This window comes from Balaenoptera ricei, chromosome 6 (assembly GCF_028023285.1).
Source record: "Balaenoptera ricei isolate mBalRic1 chromosome 6, mBalRic1.hap2, whole genome shotgun sequence".
NCBI lineage: Eukaryota > Metazoa > Chordata > Mammalia > Artiodactyla > Balaenopteridae > Balaenoptera > Balaenoptera ricei.
In genome coordinates, this window is record NC_082644.1 from 77,885,084 (window position 1) to 77,905,328 (window position 20,245).

The 20,245-nt window shown below is 37.9% G+C and overlaps 1 protein-coding gene and 1 pseudogene across 5 annotated transcripts in view; one reads left to right on the forward strand and one right to left on the reverse strand.

Annotated features, from left to right (window-relative positions):
• The window catches only part of TRPM6 (transient receptor potential cation channel subfamily M member 6), a 211,052-nt gene that overhangs the window by 49,886 nt on the left and 140,921 nt on the right, over window positions 1–20,245 (reverse strand). For all 5 annotated transcript variants that reach the window (XM_059924924.1, XM_059924925.1, XM_059924926.1 and 2 more), the window contains 7 exons: window positions 19,170–19,398; window positions 15,218–15,370; window positions 10,059–10,205; window positions 6,556–6,684; window positions 4,997–5,248; window positions 2,920–3,094; window positions 2,601–2,715 (listed from right to left, as the gene is read on the reverse strand). In XM_059924924.1, coding sequence (XP_059780907.1) covers window positions 2,601–2,715; window positions 2,920–3,094; window positions 4,997–5,248; window positions 6,556–6,684; window positions 10,059–10,205; window positions 15,218–15,370; window positions 19,170–19,398 — 1,200 coding nt within the window. The remainder of the gene's footprint in view (window positions 1–2,600; window positions 2,716–2,919; window positions 3,095–4,996; window positions 5,249–6,555; window positions 6,685–10,058; window positions 10,206–15,217; window positions 15,371–19,169; window positions 19,399–20,245) is intronic.
• Window positions 11,493–12,817, forward strand: LOC132367123 (dynamin-like 120 kDa protein, mitochondrial; annotated as a pseudogene).

Genomic DNA, 20,245 nt, shown 5'->3' on the forward strand with positions numbered 1-20,245 from the left:
GCAGGTAACCCTAAACTGCAGTAATGATAAAGAGAAGGAACCCAAACTATCCTGGGGAAAGCCAGCTTAGGATAAGAGGAGGAGGGAAGTTTCAGAGTTCATAAAATAGATGAAGGAAACACTGACGAGTGACTGAGTTTAACAGTACTTCTCAAAGTGCAGTCACTGAGCCAGCAGCACTGCATCACCTGAGAACAGGTCAGGAACGCAAATTCTTGGGCCCTATCCCGGAACGACCCAGTTAGCGATCTGTGTCTCAGTGAGTCCTTCGGTTAATCCTCCTGCACAATCAAGTTTGAGGGCCACCAAAATTACATGTTACTCCCACTCCAAGTGTGATCACAGCCTGCCCACCAGCAGGTGGCGATCTTCACAGTGTATTTCAGGTTCTTTGTAATTACAGAATCTGGAAAGGGGCCTTTGGACAAGTAGTCTGATCTGGGGTTGCTCAGCTTGTGTGGTCCTCAGTGTATTCATCTCAGTGAGAAGATTGGCCTGTGGGAGGATTTGTCAGCCTCCCTTTTGACACCTGTCGTTTTTGAGAAACAAAAATCTCATACCCACTCTTAATCTTATTTGAAATGTCAAAAAAATAGCCACAGTAATTAAACACCAGCAAATGTTACAAGTGCATAAAATGGTGAGGCTAAAGGGAGATGATAGCTATCATATAATCCTGCAACAAGCAAAAAAGTATGTTTTCCCCATATATACGCAACAACAGTCCTTTTTTGTGTGTGTTCTGATTTATTTTGCTTGCCTTCAGCCTTTATCTCCTCTACTTTCTTTACTTAACTTCTATGCATTGATTTCCCTTTTCTTATCTATCTCTCTTCAGTGAGATAATTAATGAATAAAATACCTAGTACAGTGCCTGGCATAAAAGAGGCATTCAGAAAATACTAGTTTCTTCCCATCACTTCACTTGATTTCTTTCATCCATTAAACAAATATGTGCCAGGCACTCTTTTCAGTGCCTGGGATAAATTCATGGGCAAAAAAGGCCAAAAAAAAAAACCTCAAAAACAAAAAAACAAACTTGTTCTTGTGGAGCTTATATTCCAGTATAAGAGATAAACGGGGGAAAAAACACAATATAGAGATAAATTATAAAATATATTTGTATATATAAGTGGGTAGTATAAAGGAAGAAGAGTAAGGGGGACCAGGCATGCCAAGGAGATGGTCAAAGGAAAGGGGGCTGCACTTTTAAATAATATCCTTAGGTTAGGGCTAATTAAAGAGGGGACATTTGAGCAAAGGCTTGAAGGAGGTGAGGGAATGAACCACACTGATATCTGGGGGAAGAGCATTCCAGGCAGAGGGAACAGCAACTGCAAACACCCCTGTGTTGTTTGAAAAACTGTGAGGGGCCAGTGTGGCTGGAGAGGCATGGATTCGGGGAACAGTAGTGTGATGGGTGACTGGAGAAGTAGCAGGGAAGCTAGGTCATTGTAGAAACTTCGACTTTTACCCAGAAGGAAATGGGGAACCTTGAATGGTTTGGATTTGATGAGTGACATCATCTGACATATGTTTTAAAGGTCATTAGGGAATAGAGTGATTAATTAATTAAGTAATTTAAAAAATTTAAGTGTCATTAGGGCTACTGTGTTGAGAACAGAATATAGGGGCCAAAGACAGAAGCAGAGAAATAAATTAGGAGGCTTTGTGGTAGTAGCAGTGGGGTGGTGAGAGGAGGTTGGATTGATGATCTATTTGAAGATGGAGTCAACAGGTATTCCTGACAGTCTAGAGCTAGAAATATGAGACGCATTAAGAATGCCAAGGTTTTTGGTCTGAACAATGGGAAAGACGAAGCTTTGACAGAAACATGTGGTCTTCCTTATAGATTTGGGAAAGACTACAAGCAGAATAAGTGTATGTTGGGAAAGAGGGGAGATCAAGAATTGGGACATTTGAAAGTTCAGAAATCTATTGGGTTGGCCAAAAAGTTCATTTGGGTTTTTCTGTAAGAGGTTATGCAAACACCCGAACGAACTTTTTGGCCAACCCAATATTATACATCTGACTGGTAATGGAACAGGAGAGCTGGATCTACAGGACTGAAGTTCAAGAAAGAGATCTAGGCTGAAGATATAAGTTGGGATTTGTCAGTATATATATATACAGGAAACTGAACAAGATCACCAAAGTGTAAACAAAAGGTCTGGGCCCAGGGACATTCCAATGTTAAAAGGTTGAAGAGAATATGATGATCCAGAAAAGAAGACTGAGAAGAAGTGAAAAGTGATATAGAAGAAAACAGAGAATGAGATATACTGAGAGCCAATGAAGGAAAGTTATCAAGGACTCTTTAACCAACTTTCAGCCTCGTCAATTGTTACTCTCCATGATTCCAAATTATTGCTTAATTACAGTGTATGATCTCCTTTCAGTCTACTTTTATTACACTATTTATTGTTTTTTCTCTTCTCATACTCTGCTGCCTTCCTGCCAGTAGTTCCATGCCCATATTTTAAAACCATAGTAATTAAACATGAAACACACACAAACAAAGGTTACATGTGAATCTTTCAAAATACCTGCACCCATTTTTGATTCATACAAAATAACTGTATTTGATTAAAATAACCTACTTGAAGAAAGCAATCAACAGGTTCACCATGATGATATATTGCACGAAGAGGTAGACAGCTTGCAGGAATGGAGTAAGAAAAGAACCAGGAGGGCAGGACGGCTGGCTTGAACAAACTACAAATAAAGAATTTAAAAGAATGAGAGATAAGGTGAATCATAGTCGTATGACTCTAGACAAATATTTAGCATATTGACTTAGCAGAATACCACAAACTCTTGACATTTTTAAGATTCAGATGGTTGTTTTCCAGGGTTCTTTATTACTCTGAGTATCTACAAAGGTTCACTTGCTGCATGGTGGCAGAATCCTCTACGTACCATCTATCTCTGAAGCATAGACTTCTCCATAGATCATCCAGTATGGCTCAAACACGATATCTCGAGCAAGGCTCCAGGATGGAGGCTCCTTTGGTGAAAGGATGGCCTTGCGTGCCACTCCAAAGCTCAGCAGGACGATGGCCATGATGATCACAATGTAGAACATGTTTGCTGTCTGCAAAAAGGCACGGCACAGCCAGACGTTTACTACAGATTTGAAATTTAAAACAAATCAAACACCTGCAGCCATCATAATTATACCTGCCAATAGTAAGACTGTCTAGTCATTGCCCAAAATGCCTAGTCCATGAATAGCTGGATTTCCTTTGGCTAAAACATTTTGTTTTCTCTGTACAGTATATGTTTCATGTCAATGTAGTCTATGGCGTAATTTAAGTGTGCTAACTGTAGAGGATCTGTGCTTCTTTTTTTAAGATGTGATGAAATATGAATCACTTTTGATTAGCTAATATCTAACTTTTCATCAGAGATTAGGAAAAGAAAAAAAAATAGGAATATTCAAATTAGTAAAATGGCTCCTTATTCCCAGGATTATCTTCAGGAGTTAGAGTCTGAGAAATTGATCAGGCCAAGAATCTGCTCCAAGGTACTGAACTCCAAGATACTGAACATCTTGATGAAGTGAAGAATTTTTTTTTTAAAGATGCAAAAGTAACTATAAAATGATGTTTGTTAAATCCAGTGGTTCATTAACTCCCAAACACATAGTCTTTGTATTAAAAGTAAGCCTGATTGTTAAAATGCACAATGGAGCACATACAGTACACACATGTACTATACACACATGTATATATAGCACATGTACTGTAATTTTCTAAAGGCTCTTTTAAATAATTCATTTCAATTACTAAATGTACATCAGTTCAACCCACTTGTTCCCTGTGGCAGAGACATACTCCGTGAATAGTCCATGAGCTTCCCTTCCATGAGGCAGGAGCCACCTGACCTATTCCTGGCCAATGGGCTGTGGAGTAACAGTGATTTAAGTCACTTCCCATCCAGAGCAGTTAAAAGCTGTTAGATATTCTCCATCCCTCTTATTCCCTGTCATAGGAAACCTCAGAAGCCACAATGTTGACACAGCTATATCCCAAGATGGAACGATTTGGGATCCCTGAGTCACTGGGTAGAGGGCGGCCTCCATGAGCATACGTCAATCTTTGTATCAGGGAGAAATAAACTTGTGCTAAGTCACTGAGATACAGTGATTACCTCAGCATAACCTACTGAATTAATACCAGTGTCACCAAGACCAGAGAAAATATTGCTGGTCTAAGAGAAAAGTAAAAAATAAGAAAAATCTATCTTTGGAATCCCGGAGGTTCTCCCTTTTCTGTCTTCTTCCTTTGTTTCAACACTACCTTTCCTTCTCAAGAACTTGCCCCTTCCCTGCCAGTGAGTATTCCAGAAGAAAAAGCAAAGATGATCTTGAGGTACTGTCCTTCTTAGGTCCTGTGCAAAGCCAGTTGGACAGGGCTAATACAAGTGCACAGTGAGCTCAGATGGCAGACAGAGCCAGGTGGCCCAGATTTGAATCCTGGCTCTCCGACTTATGCCTTTGGGAAATTTACCTGAACTCCATTTCCTTGAACGTACAATGTGGATAATAATAGTACCCATGTCATAAAGTTGTTTTGAAGATTAAATGAGTTAATACATACAAAGTACTTAGAACAATGTGTGGCCCACAGTAATCACTATTTAAGAGTTGGCTGGGGGTGGAGAGATAAAAAGACAAATCACTATTTCAGCAGAAAATATTATTGGCGGTAGCCTCACATAAATCTGGCCCTCAGGAATTACTGTGCTCAGAGACAAATATGATTCAACCCCCCATCGTCTGGCCCTAACCAAAAGGGTAAGCTGAGTATTGTAATCAACTACCCAATATGCTATCCAAGGACATTTGTTAAATAAGAGTTTATGGTTATAAGGAAAGTGGGGATGAAGTGTGTGCTTCTTTAAATAATTTCAAAAGTTAAACCAATGTATGTGAACCATGAAATTAAGTAGAACTGTTAAAAGAACACCTGATTATACAGCAGACTGTACTCACCATTTTTGCAATCATGGTCACATAGGGACCAGCATGTTGATTCACAGCAAAGAAGTCCAGGAGCCGTGAGAACCAGAATATGATGTCGATGCAGTATATTAGTCTTCCCGCTGTGTAAAAAGGAGGGTCACCCCACCGAAGGCCAAAACCCACCAAAAACAGGCCAATAGCCACAGTTTCCATCAGATTCCAGTACTCGCTAATCCATACCTTCACCTTTTGAGTAAACTTCCCAGGTTCTGAAATATAGACCTAAAAGATGAAAGAAAGAGGGAAACTTAAAGAATGGGTTATAACCCAAGATCAATATGATCTTTAATACATCAACTGTTCTTTTAAGGAGTATTTGGAATCATGCCAAACCTTAGATCATAAGGGGATTTTGGAGACGTAAGTTATCCTTGGGGAATGAATTATTTAAACAATTCTATAAATGTAGTTTAATCTCACTGTTAGTACTGGCCAGCTATTTAAAAACGAACCAGAAATTTTTTTAAAAAAGAAAAGTTTTTCTAGCTTTCATTAATCCTAAACTAACACAGGGAAACGCCAAGACATTTAAAACTCAATATTGCAATGGAATATAGCTGCAATTCCATTTCATGACGTATAGCCTAGTGCAAAGAAACCAAAGAATCCTGTAATCTGGCCCCACTACTGCTATTTAGTGAGTAGTTAGCAAATTACTCAGAATGTGATATTAGAATTCACTATTATAAGAAATTACCCCTGCAACAGAATATCAGACAAACTGAAATGTAAAACAGTAAAAAGCCATTTTCCCTGAAGCATAATAAAAATGGTAGAATTCGGATAACGTTTTTCTGCTGAATTGTTTTCTACATAATATACAAGGTTGGTCATATTAGCTCTAGGACAAAATCATTGTATGTAAATGCACAGAGGTAGAGAGAGATACATATACAATGATATCTAAAACAGCCTAAGTCATACGGTATGTGATTGCAGTTATAATTGGATAGGAATATTCATTCCTTTTCTTTTGTTTTAAGTGACTCATTGCAAACTAAAAATGAAAAGTTTGCTTTGTTTTGTTTCTTGGACTACTTGCCCCAGAGGGATTTTTATCTTAAATGTTCAAAAATGTTTAGTAGGAACTTTCGAAAACTATAAATGAATTCTTTACACATTGCACAACTTTAGCCATTTATGTGCCACTCTGTGACATGAAAGCAATAATATGCAAGTAATGTTAGGCTATCAAAAAACATCAACTTTATAAAAAAAAAAAACACTTTTGGGAAATCAAATAGTTGGAGGGTCTAAAAACAATTAGATACCATCACTCTAGAACTGATAAACGCACTAAGATGTCCTCTAAAATAACTGCTTTCAAAGAGCAGCAACCAACAGAAAGTATTTGGCAACAATAAAAGGTTGAGATCAGAAATTTCCCCCCTAATTACCTTTCCTGTAGCATACAAATCAGGATCGTTGCCTGACTCACCCTCATGCTTGACCTCTCCATTTTCATCACCCAAGCGCAGAACACGTCTAGCAGAGGTATGTAGGAGACAAAGGTAGAAGGGATAACTCACCTCCCTGACTTTCTCAATGGCATTGGTGAAGATGTAAATGATAACGAGCCACTCTTGCACGGTGGGCTGGGGTTGCATCTCCACCAACACGGTGTAAGTGAACAGCATGAGGAATGCCAAATACACCATCTGTGAGGGGGACATGGATTCCCTGCACATGAGTGAGAGTCATAATGGAGGATGCCAAGCACACACGGACCCAAATGAACAGAACCACACACATGAACTTCACCATGATAGCATGAAAATATAACTGGGACCACCCTCTGATTACTGATGACCTAATTATCAAAGAAGGCATCAGAATCCACAGTTTTCTATTCTAGGAATTTGTGGAAGGAAAGAAGATCACTGTTCTCAAATGCATGGAAGTGGGCATGGTCACATCTTGTTGACTCCTGACCACAATTTTCGGAACCCTGCACATTCCGGCATGGACACAGTCAGGCCAACAGCAAGCCAAGAGAGAATCACACACCTTCCCCTCCATTTAAACAGAAAACGTGTGTCCCAAGAATGCCAAAGGAGCAGTGTTAGTAGGTACCTATTTTCAAATATAATAAATTGTGATATTTACTATTGCTGGGAGTTTTATTTTATGCTGATTAAAATATTCCGGTTACCACTTATGGACTGGGTTCACGTCTTCTAACACATGACTCACTGGGCCTATGCAGATTACAGAATTTAGCCAGGCAGCTGTTTCACGGTCCTGAGCTTTCCATAAGTGAGGGGTTCTCAAAACAGTCTATGCCACCTAGAGGCTGCTCTGCCCAGAGCATTCAACCTAGACCTGCAGGAAAATGCCTCACTAATGTCACTTGCCAGGCTGGTGGAGTGTGATCTCTGACCCAGGCCGATGCCATTGCGTACAGAGTATGATAACTTCCATAATGCAAGTCTACTAAAGGCATGACAGGAATGCAGAGGGTGAAGCTGGATTTGAGACTTGGAGAAAGAGGTATATCAGTTGAGTCTTGTAGGATGAACACCATTTCCAGATAAGCAGATAAAGGAGGAAACAGTTTTCCATTTGGAAGTGGCAGAACAGAAATAAAAAAAGCTTAGAGGCTGGAGGTTAAAGAGCCAGAAAAGTATACATTAGTATAATAGAAGGAGAAAGAAGACAAGATACAAAAGGGAATTTTTACATAAACTGCACATCCATGAGATGCAGATATGTAAAAGATAGAAACGTACTTATAAACATTAAGCATAATCCTTCTAGTGAATTTTAAGCATTTGTGATAAGCTGTTAAGTTAAAATGGTTTAAAACTGCTGCGTACACTATGATCTCACTTGTGGAAAAATTTGAAAATATTTGGATAGAAAAAAGTTGAAAGCAGATGTTAAGAATTGCTATCTCTGGGTGCTAGAAATATAATAAAATTTGATTCTGTTTTTTTCTTAAAAAAAAAAAAATTCTGGTTAGTGGAAACGTATTGTCCAATTGTGAGTCTTTGTAGTTAAAGACTGTTGACGTTTTTATCTACAGCACTTAAGCACTCAGCCTGACACATGATAGACATTCAAGAAATGTATGTTTAATTACTGTGCATATTAAACCTAGATTTCCAGTCTATTCAAAGAATTAAGACGCGGTAAACACGCACACACAGATACACAGTGATTAATAGCTTTGTGATCTTATCTAACATTCTTATCTTCTTACAATTCCCAGAAGTAGAATAACTACACACACATTTAAAACTGTGACACATATTACTAAGTTGCCTGCCAGAAAGGCTTTATCAGTTTCCACAATCACCAACAATGCATGAGACAGTGCAGTCTTTTCAATAGCTTCAGAGACAATGAACAGTGCTAGCTAATAAACACGTATTAAAAATCCCAGATCAACAGAGAGAAAAGTGCCTATGTGTGTGTTCCTTCTCACAAGAATCATATTATTTTAACCTGGATCCCTATTTCTCATATCTTTTTGAGCTCTACCCAAGTTTGATAAGTCTTCTTCTAAGCTTAGTTCTACATAGAGAATGGCTGAAATCACTTCTGACTCTACCATTTGATATTATATACAATAGGTGATATTTCAGGCAGGCATAATGGGTATTAGCATTGCCTATGAGTTAAGAAGCTTAGTAGAGAAGCATATAAAAAAGTTAAAGTAAATTCTATTAATTCTATACTTCTCTAGGTCTATGTTTCAAGGGTTAATATATTTGATGACCCCTTAGGAACATAATTTAAATAAATTTATACTATTAAGCAGTCATTTTTTACATTGTTTTCATGGTGGCCAGGCACTAAAACACTGTAGATATTGGTGGTATTGCTTCTGACTCTTCTTTTTTTCCTTTCCAATTCTTAAAAAGATATCCAAAAATGTTTACATTTCTTTTTCATCATAGCATTTATAACAAGACACTGCTTCAATAAAGCACACGTACCATAACCTAGCAATGTAACAGCCATGACTAAAAATGCCTGTGCTCACTGCTAACACCATCCTTAGCTATTTTTGTAGTTGTTGTTCCATTTGCTTAGCTTTACTACTGTCTCTAAGAGTTCATAAGCTAGAAATTTCTAAGGAAAGAAATAGCTGAATACTCTTTACCCAATGATGTGACTATGGTTAAATTCTCTCGAAGCTACTATCAGAGTCTCTAGGATTTTCTGTATTCACAAAATACAGAAAATACAGTATGCCCATATTCACAAAAATGGTGAAATCTCATCATCTGAATGAAGACTTTATTTTTGAAAACAGATAAAAGTTATTCAGAGCTACATACTTATTGAATAAGTATATGAAATAAGTGTGTGGTTGGGCAAGTAAATATTTTGAAATATAACATATTTAGACAAATATCCTTTTTATAATCACTTCAAAATGTTTTAGAAATATACAATCGTGAGCAATTTAACTAACTATAGGTTAGCATTAGAAAAATAAATACTGTTAAATATATGTGAAAAGCACTCAATACATTTAGTGTACAGTTGTTTTCTCTGTATCTCTCCCATCCATGATAGATTTAGTATTTGTTTACACAACTTTTAAAATGTTTCTTGTCCTCTACATATTTAGAAGCATTTGCAACTGAAGACAAAAAACAAACACTTGAATTTTTTGGTCTATACTACACATTATTCCTACAAAGAAAAAATCAATTCAACTGCTGATTTTTTGCCCAAGATGGGAAAAGAATCCACCCCCATCACTTAATTCTACAACCATATTGTTCATTCTGTTGTTCCACACAGTTTCGGATTCTGAGTCCCAGCTGTGTTAACTGGAAGCACTCAAAAAACGAAGAATGCTTGTGCCTTCACTCCCAAAGTCAGAGAGATATGCTCTCACCTTTTCTCACCTCCCTCCAATCTTCTTCCCTACCTCCTTTGTAATTCCTCCCTTTTTTTTTAACTGCACTTTTTACATTTTTATTACAAGTTGGTAAATCAGGCATATCACTATCAACATTATCATTAGCAATTAACCATCCTGAATACTATATATAATTTTTGAAATGAGACCAACCGTATAAAACCAAAACTTGACAATTGGAGCACTGTAGAACTCATAGACTTTCCTGGTCCATGGGAGGCTTTGGGGCACACTCTTTAAATCAAAGTGCTGATTTTCATCTGGTTTCTCATCAGGGCCACTTTCCAAATCATAGTCTTTCTGTAAAATGAGCAAACAATCATTTATTGTCAGAGGCGTAACTAAAATACTGAAATTTACAAGTATCTAAGATATTATATATTTCATAAATACATAAATATAATAAGAATATTAGAAATTAACTGGGCACCCACCTGACAAATTACAATCTTAGTCTTGAACGGAAGGAAAACTACATTTATTGTATCAATCTTTGACAGGGTAAGGAGAACAGGGTATTTCTGAAAAGCAAGCTGAGTCTCCCATAAGAAAACCTAGTCAAACTGAGTAGTTCCAAGCATTTAAAAATGGTCCCTCTTCCTGTTCTTTTTAATCTCCTTTATCAGTAATTTTGGAACCTAAGGATATTAATAAAATCCTTGTGAAATCAATAACAGAGAATAGAATTATTTCCATAATACAGGAGGACAAAATGGACACATAATGGTGATACATCTTTCCCCAATTATAGGGAAGTCAGGCACAGTGTTAGTTTGAGGATTCTGGCTTTGATAGCTTCTCCACTCATTTATAACAGAGGTTTTACCTGAAACTCACGGACTCTCTGAGCTTCTGGAGTTCCTTGAACCTCCTGAAATTATATGCAAGTATTTGTGTTGTGCATGCATTTTTCTAGGGAAAGCATCTTCCATCAGTTTCTCAAAAGTTATGGGCCAGCCTAAAGGGGTTAACAGTTGTAGGTGGTGAGAAATGAGTATCTGTGTGACAAGGAAGTGGTTGCATAAATGTGACTACAGAGGTGTCTACATAGAAGAGCTGTTAGAAAGAGAGAAAAAAGAAAGGAAAAGAAAGGAGAAGAAAGGGAAAAAAAAAAAAGCGCTTGCAGCCTGGTTGCTTTCGAGAAGAGGGAACTTAGGGATGATGAAAGAAAAGAAAAAGAGATATCACCCTACTTCATAGATTTCTGTGTGGTTTTAATCTTTTAACAGGAAATGTGGGCTTCCCTGGTGGCACAGTGGTTAAGAATCCACCTGCAAATGCAGGGGACACGGGTTTGAGCCCTGGTCTGGGAAGATCCCACATGCCACAGAGTAACTAAGCCCGTGCGGCACAGCTACTGAGCCTGCACTCTGGAGCCCACGAGCCACAACTACTGAGTCGGTGTGCCAGAACTTCTGAAGCCTGTGCGCGTAGAGCCCGTGCTCCACAACAAGAGAAGCCACCGCAATGAGAAGCCCACGCACCGCAACGAAGAGTAGCCCTTGCTCACTGCAACTAGAGAAAGTCTGCGCACAGCAACAAGGACCCAATGCAGCCATAAATAAATAAATAAATAAAGTTAAAAAAAAAGAAAAGAATTTTTTTTGGAATTCAAAACTCCTAAAGACAAGCATGCTAAAGGCACACCAAATGACTACAAGAAATTGAAGCCTTGTTGTGTTGGACTTTTGGAAAATGGTATGAGTGTCAATTGAACAACAGGCTGATAGTTTCAAAGCAACACGTTTTAACCTTGAAACTGAGCAGAAGAATAACTATCCTCGCCTGTGAGAACTTGACCGGAAAAAACTATTTGAAAAAACTAAAAATGAAATCCTCAATGAAGTTATCAGTCTGAGCCACGTTACACCAGAACACTGGGAGGAAATTGTTCAGCAATCTTTGTGGGAAAGAGTATCAACTCATGTGATTGAAAACATCCATCTTCCAGCTACACAGACCATGAATTCAGGGACTTTTAATACTATAGTGGATATCAAGCTTAAACAGTGAATTGATAAACAGCTTCTTAATAAAGCAATTGGTTGCTTGGGAGACCCTACAGGAAGAATTTTCCCACTTCATGACAGAACCAAAAGGAAAAGAGCATGATAACATATTTGATAAATTTAAAGAGGCTGTTAAGGAAGAAACTATTAAACACCAGAAGTGGAATAATTTTGTGGAGGACAGCTTGAGGGTTATTCAACACAATGCTTTAGAAGACCAGTCCATGTCTGATAAACAGCAGTGAGATGCAGCTATTTATTTTATGGAAGAGGTTCTTCAGGGTCATCTCAAGGATACTGAAAATGCAACTGAAATATGGAAGGTCCAGATTGGGAAGAGAGGTGGTTACATTGGAAGAATCAGACCCAAGAACAGTGTGTTCACAATGAAACCAAGAATGAACTGGAGAAGATGCTGAAATGTAATGAGGAACACCCAGCTTATCTTGCAAGTGATGAGATAACTACAGTCCAAAAGAACCTTGAATCCCAAGGAGCAGAAGTAGATGGAGCTTGATTAAGGATACTTGGCACCACGTTTATAGAAGACATTTCTTAAAAACAGCTCTAAATCATTGTAACCTTTGTTGAAGAGGCTTTCATTCCTAACAATGGCATTTTGTAGATTCTGAGTAGGAATGCAATGATGTTGTCCTATTTTGTCAAGTACAATGCATGCTTGCTGTCACCACAAATACTTTAATGCAGCAACTTAGAAACCCTGAAGTCAGGCAATTAGAGAAAAATGTCAAAGAGGTATTAGAAGATTTTGCTGAAGATAGCGAGAAGAAAGTTAAATCACTTACTGCTAAACAAGTTCAAATGGCTGAGGACCTCAAGAAAGTTAGAGAAACTCAAGGAAAACTTGATGCATTTATTGAAGCCCTTAATCAAGAAAAATAAATTGTAATAAAATCCTACTCATTTTATAATCAGCTCTGCATACATACAAGAAAACTCCAAAGTCTTTGTCCTCCATTTTTTTCTTCTGCTATTCCACCTTTCTGAACATAAAATAATCATAGAATAAAAATTTTAAATAAATAAAAAATAATTTTTAAAAAAGAATAATGGCTTTCATTCTCCTCTTACCAGTGCTTTCATCATATTTATTATCACACTATTACCATGATGACAAAGCACAAAGACACTCTAAAAGAGCATCTATGTCCCTCCTGTCTTTGGCTTTCCCCCAAAATACATAATGCCAATTGTGTTCCTCAACTAATCAAGTACATTATACTTAATCAGCATTATGAAAACTTGTATGTCCCACCAAATGCTGCCTCTACCCCTTATTCTCTGATTAACAAAATTTTAAACACAAAGCAGATAATCCAAACCTGTTGCTTTAGTTAAATTCAAAGATAAAAGAACATTGTTACTATGATTATAATCCATTCATAACAGACCAGATTTGAAACACTTTTTCAATAAATGCTTTAAATTGAATAATGGTGAGGTATCATGGATAGTCAGTCTGATTATAGGCTCCATGGTAGCAGGGGCTGCATCTGCCTTAGTTAATGAAATGCCCCCAGAACTTGTCTGGCTTGTGGAAGGTAGCTATTAGATATTCGTTGAATTATTAATTGATGTGGCCACGTCCAAACCACCAGGTGAGCAATTGCTGTTAAGAGAACCACTATATTACAGACAAAATTTAATTTTTCAGGGAACTGTGAGGGCTTACTATCTTTTTTGAATATTAAGAGCACATTTAATTGCCATTCAAGGAAGGAGTTCTTTCCCTAAGAGTCTCCGCTTTAAGAAGAACTGCTTAGTGGAATGCTCCAGCTATCTGCAATGCCTTCAGTTTCAGTGAAAGCTTGTCTTTCTATGAAACCTCTAAGAGCCAAAAGTGAAGTTACATCCACTTCCAAAGCACTACTTGCAACCAAGTGCCAACATATTTACATATTTGTTTGTAGATAGATGATAAACAGTTTCCTTCATTGTTTACTTCAACAAGCTAATTAAACTTAATGTGAACACTGAAGTAGTATAAAGGCAAACATATATATGTGAATGTCTCACATATAAAGATTGTCTTCTATTTCTAATGGGGTTAGGCAAGCACTACATTTCTTCTCTTTCCTTAAAAAAAAAAAATTGAAATGGTCTAAACTTAGTAACCATATAATCTAACCAGTACAATCACAATTATGACAACTTGACTAACCCAGCTTTGCAAAGGAGAACTCACACACTCTATTGAGTTTAGAATGTACCTGCCGTCTTGGACTCTGAGAACCCCAAATGGAACTATCAGGCTTAGAAAAGTGGGAAGGGAAGGGAAGGGGAGGGGAGGGGAGGGGAAGGGAAGGGAAGGGGGGGGGAGGGGAGGGGAGGGGAAGGGAAGGGGGGGGAGGGGAGGGGAAGGGAAGGGAAGGGAAGGGAAGGGAAGGGAAGGGAAGGGAAGGGAAGGGAAGGGAAGGGAAGGAAGAGGAGAGGAACACACATATACCGAAACAGGCATGATAGCAAAAATATTTAACAACTGATCCGGTTAACTGTTCTGGCATTAACCAATCAGAATAAAGGCTCAACCAATCACAGCAGATGCCAGCCATACAAACTAATTATAATTATTTTTCATTTAGCGTTTATCAAATATGTTTTTAATATTATGACAAATACCTCATAAGTACAAAAGCACATCAGACAAGATGCTAGCTAAAGATGCCTCACTGCAGTATTAAGTACCAGAAAAGATGTTTACTACATCTCACAGTAAATGACAACTTTATCAGCAGTGATCCAAGTTGAAACATAAAATTCAAAGAATGTATGCACAGACAGCATATTGGAGACTCTCCAGTGAAGATGGGTTGCAATAGAAGCAGCTCAAGTTGCCCATGAAAGAGTATACATCTGGGAACTCAAGTAAAACTATTCAAACTCATTGTATATAACAAATGAAAAAACTATGGCGTGAAACAGTGAAGATCAATGCACATTTTAAACCAGCATCTTTTTAAATAAAGATTTTTAAGGATATGAGGCATCCCTTATTGTAGCTTTAGAAAAATAGTAAGTCTATTTATTCCACTAGTCACAAAGGAAAATGAAAAGTTAAGCAGCTTTCAAGACATAATAAAGTCTTTGATTTTGGCAGAAATAGGATATTTTGCTTAATAATATACGGGGGTTAATTAGAACTATCATACACGCTATACCTGACCTTACTATAATATGATTAAGATTGTTAAATAATTTGTTAAATAAATAAGCTTTGTGTCTGTGTATGTTTGAGTGCAGTCAATGCCATGAAAACCTAGTTCATTATGATATTGCACTAACCAGACAAACACTTTCTTTGGGAGCGCTGGCATTCTGGTCACCATTATACCACGTAAACTGGGAGTCCTGGGACTGGGGAACATGTGACATCTCTGCTTTGCTTTTAAATTCCAATGTCAAAATGGTGGGTGGGAAAAGAATACTGATGATGATCTTTAAAAGAAAAGAAAACAAAGTAAGTAGTGGGGGTTATACAAGGCACAAGTATGATCCAAATAAAGTTAAGATTTGGGTGTATATAAAATGTCAGATCCATCCCCAATTCAGTGGATATCCTGATTGTATACATACTTTCCGACTCGAGAATTCCAATTCTAGAAGTGTCTCCCTCAGAAATACTCATGAATCCAAGCATGTGTAGATAGGGATGTTCTTTGCATGGCTATTTGTAATAGCAACAAATTAGTGTCAACCTGAATGTCCATCTATAGAGGGAGAGCTGATGTGGGACAACCTAACAGTGGAATACAGTCAGCCCTTCATATCCATGGGTTTCGCATCCACAGACGCAACCAAGTGTGGATTAAAAAAAAAAAAAAAAATTCCAGACAGTTCCAAAAAGCAAACTTGAATTTCCCATACATTGGCACCTATTTACATAGCATTTATATTGTATTAGATAGTATAAGTAATCTAGACGCAAAAGTTATATGTAAATACTACACCATTTTATATAAGGGATTTGAGCATCCACGGATTTTGGTATCCTGAGGGGTCCTGGAACCAATCCCTTGTGGATATTGAGAGACAACTGTACTATGTAATCATTGAAAAGACAAAAGCAGTTCTGAATATAATGAAAGTTATATTGTTAAGTCTAAAAAGAGCAAGTTATAAAATAATATGCACAGTATAATCCCATTTTATTTAAAAAATTAAAAATTAAAAAATACGATGCATATACATACATGCATTTGAAAGTTTAAAATACATATACCACACTGTTATATGTTATAATACCCAGAGGCACGGCAGTGAGAAGTATTCTTTTTCAATGAGCATATTGCTTGAATAATTCTTTAAAGCCACTAAGTAGTTATTATCATATAAAACACATGAAAATTTATTCATATTATAAAATCAAGAATATAAAAACATAGCAAGTCACCTTCTGTTAGATGCATCTCCCATCATACATATATTTTCTCTGCCAGTAAAACCCAACGAAGATAGAAATCTAGACATCCATGATTTTTTCATTCTATTGCTAACATTCATGAATTTATTTATAGTCTATTCGAAAGAATTTTTATGTTCAACCTGTATTGGCCTTTCAGGGTAAAGAGTTTAGAAGATTTACTAAATATTGTAACAATCATCTTGGTGAACATTATCTCTTTTGAGCTAAAATTAGGCCTAGAATTCTGGGATTCAGTGAATAAAGGTAAGACTAACCCAGACTATATACCACTCATGATTAAAGAAACTAAAGTCATGTCCTTGTCGACTTCATTTTTTTTTATGCTGAAATGACCTTTTGTTGTTTTGTTTTGTTTTTTTTAAATGATTTGCTTATTTATTTATTTATTTATTTATATGGCTGCGTTGGGTCCTCGTTTCTGTGCGAGGGCTCTCTCCAGCTGCGGCAAGCGGGGGCCACTCTTCATCGCGGTGCGCGGGCCTCTCACTATCGCGGCCTCTCTTGTTACGGAGCACAGCTCCAGACGCGCAGGCTCAGCAATTGTGGCTCACGGGCCCAGCCGCTCCGCGGCACGTGGGATCTTCCCAGACCAGGGCTCGAACCCGCGCCCCCTGCACTGGCAGGCAGACCCCCAACCACTGCGCCACCAGGGAAGCCCCCTGTTGTTTTGTTTTAAAGCTTGATTTCCTGTGAAGGTTCTCTGGACTTTTCCCAGTCTGATAGGATTGGTTTGTTTGCGTGTTTGTTTTCTTTTCGCATGTAGAACCCAAAATACATGCAATCTTCCAGGTCTGGAAACACCATAGTTAGCAGGCACAATGATAATATTACACTAATTAATTCCTAACCCACTTCCTGAAAAGGCTCCACATTCTTTTGCCCTTGACCATTGCAGAACAATTGGCTTGTGAAACAGTATTCAATGAAATCAATATTCCATTTCCAAGGAATAGGTCAGAGTCTACCCTCCAGAAGCACTTAAATGAGTTTTCCCTTCCACATAAAACTCTACAAGGTCTTCCTCCAGTCTTCATCCACATGGAATTAGTCTGACCAGGACATTTTACATTTGCAAAAGTGTTCCCAAAACTCACAAGCCAAGCACTGAGGAATTAGGATCCAAGCATGGAGAGCAATATGGTCTACTGCAACTCAAAGATTTTAAGTAGCTAATCAGTCTTCTTTGTCAACTCACTATGTTTTGGGGCAAAAACATTTAGTCTTGCTTCAATTAAGTCTCTTTGTTGATATAAAAATAAAGTATATGAGGAGCAGAAAGTTATTAAGTTCTCAATAACAAGGATTTCTATTCAACTAACGTATGTACAGGACAGAGCCATGGAGAAAATTATTCCTCAAAATCCCAGCTACCTATACCCCCATCTCACTCTCTGAACATTAAAAAGATTTATTGCCAGCACTTGTGTAGCTAGAGGTGGACCCATTTACATCTCTGCTTCATCATTTCCAAGGCTGAAATCGAAACAGATCAAAGGAGAACTTCTTCTAGAAACAATTGTTGTTTCTCCAATATTTTGTTAAAGAGGAATCTATGTGAAATAATTTCTGGTTGACATTTCTCTTGTTTCCACAATCTCATTAGTGGAATTAAAATGTACAAGCTCTTTTATATATTTTATGTCATATCTTTTATTTGTTTGTGTTTTCTATAGTTTGCCCACCAAAAAAAAGTTTTTAAAAACAGTCATTCTATTTGGGACACATCATACTTTTAAGAGCTCTAGGAAGAATAAAATTAAAATATAAATTATAACCTTGTGTAGCTCTTAATGATCATGCTTCATCTCCTTTTTTTCTGTTTCATAAGCTATGTACTTCTTAAGCATGACCATAACCTAGAGCTTTTTAGGCTTAGGTTAGATGTCAAAAATTAAATGCCTTTAATAATTAACTAAATTACTCTTGATAATTCAAGAAGAAAGATGAGGCTAAACCATAATGGAATAGAAAAATTTGGAGATAGTTAGTGGTGTGAACAAATGTGTTTGAGGGCAGCTTTATAAAATCGCCATTTATTTCCTGAAACATCACATTAGATGAACACAACAACAGAAATTGCTAATTTTATTTAGTTTATCATGAGTTAGTATTTTTAAGCTGAGAAAATTTTCACTAAAAAGTCTCATTTACTTCTGTTATAATTATCAGAGACAATGGTGTTTACTAATAACGAAATCTTGTTTATGTTTGTAGATGCTTTTAACTTCTTCTAACCACCTTCTCATGAGTATGCCTTTGTGACGGACGGAGCTGGCACAATTATGCCCATTTTTAAAAAGAAACTGTGGTAGGGCTTCCCTGGTGGCACAGTGGTTGAGAGTCTGCCTACTAATGCAGGGGACATGGGTTCGAGCCCTGGTCTGGGAGGATCCCACGTGCCGCGGAGCAGCTGGGCCCGTGAGTCACAGCTACTGAGCCTGTGCATCTGGGGCCTGTGCTCCGCAACAGGAGGGGCCGCGATGGTGAGAGGCCCGCGCACCGCGATGAGGAGTGGCCCCCACTAGCCACAACTAGAGAAAGCCCTCGCACAGAAACGAAGACCCAACACAGCCAAAATAAATAAATAAATAATAATTAAAAAAAAAAAAAAAAAGAAACTGTGGTAGTGGGAGATAAAGTAGTTGTCAGAGGTTCCACTGTGAAGATCTCAGCTCATCTGTGAGAATCAAAGACATTAACTGGTTTTCCTGAAGGTAATCTTTTGGAGCAAGGGAAAAATGAACTCAAGAGTATAGACCTCAAGAGTATAGCCTAAACTAACGTTAAACTCTATAAAGCAAGTAAATATACCTTTAACCAAGAGTTTTTCCTCATTTTCAGACGCCCCATCCACATATCTGTCAGTAGCATTTGGGTACAAGTATGTGAAACAAAGGGCCTCAACCCTCCAGAAACAGCCAGTTTTAAACAGGTAGAATTGCTCCAGTTCTTGAGTTCATAGGTCAACAGTTTCATGGCCATTCTTTCATTCTGTTTGAATGCCTTCTCCAACACATCCAGGGCAAGCTGGCCAAACTGTCTGCAATGACACAGTGGTGAGTGGCAAAAATAAATGCAGGTGAGAGCCCCAGAAACATTAAAAAAGATTAGATATGAGACTCAGAAAAGACCAAGACAAAAGAGGGAACAGTAAAATGCAGAAGCTGTTTTAAAGGGATTGCTGCTCAGGAAATGGATTGTTCTCCCTTTCTTAAAAGAACAGAACTAGAGGGTTTCCACCAGGAGTGCCTGAGCTATCCATGGGGAGAAGCGAATCCACACCACAAAACAAGCTGTGTATGGCTTGGTGTGGGGCTCCCTGATAGTACCTAATAAAGAATTTTTTGACAGAAAAGATTGTTCATAAACCGAACTAGCATTTAAGGAAAAACTGTGGAAACTCCCCCCGCCACTCTTTTTTTTTAAAGATTTTAGGGACTTCCCTGGTGGCGCATTGGTTAAGAATCCGCCTGCCAATGCAGGCTGAAACAGGTTTGAGCCCTGGATCGGGAAGATCGCACATGCCGCAGAGCAACTAAGCCCATGCGTCACAACTACTGAGCCCGCATGCCAACTACTGAAGCCTGCGCGCCTAGAGCCCATGCACCACGACGAAGAGTAGCCCCTGCTCACCGCAACTAGAGAAAGCCCACGCGCAGCAACAAAGACCCAACACAGCCAATAAATAAATAAATAAATAAATTTAAAGATTTTACAAAATACACAGATGACTTAAGTAAGGCACTAGACCTGGAGACACCCCCAGGTGATCTTCTTGGAGGTTGTTTTCTCTAAAAAGTAGACACTGTCATTCTCTGGAATTTTTTAAATCAAAATGATAAATTAGTTTCTATTAACTCTAGCTTGCTTTCTTTCCCTACTACTAT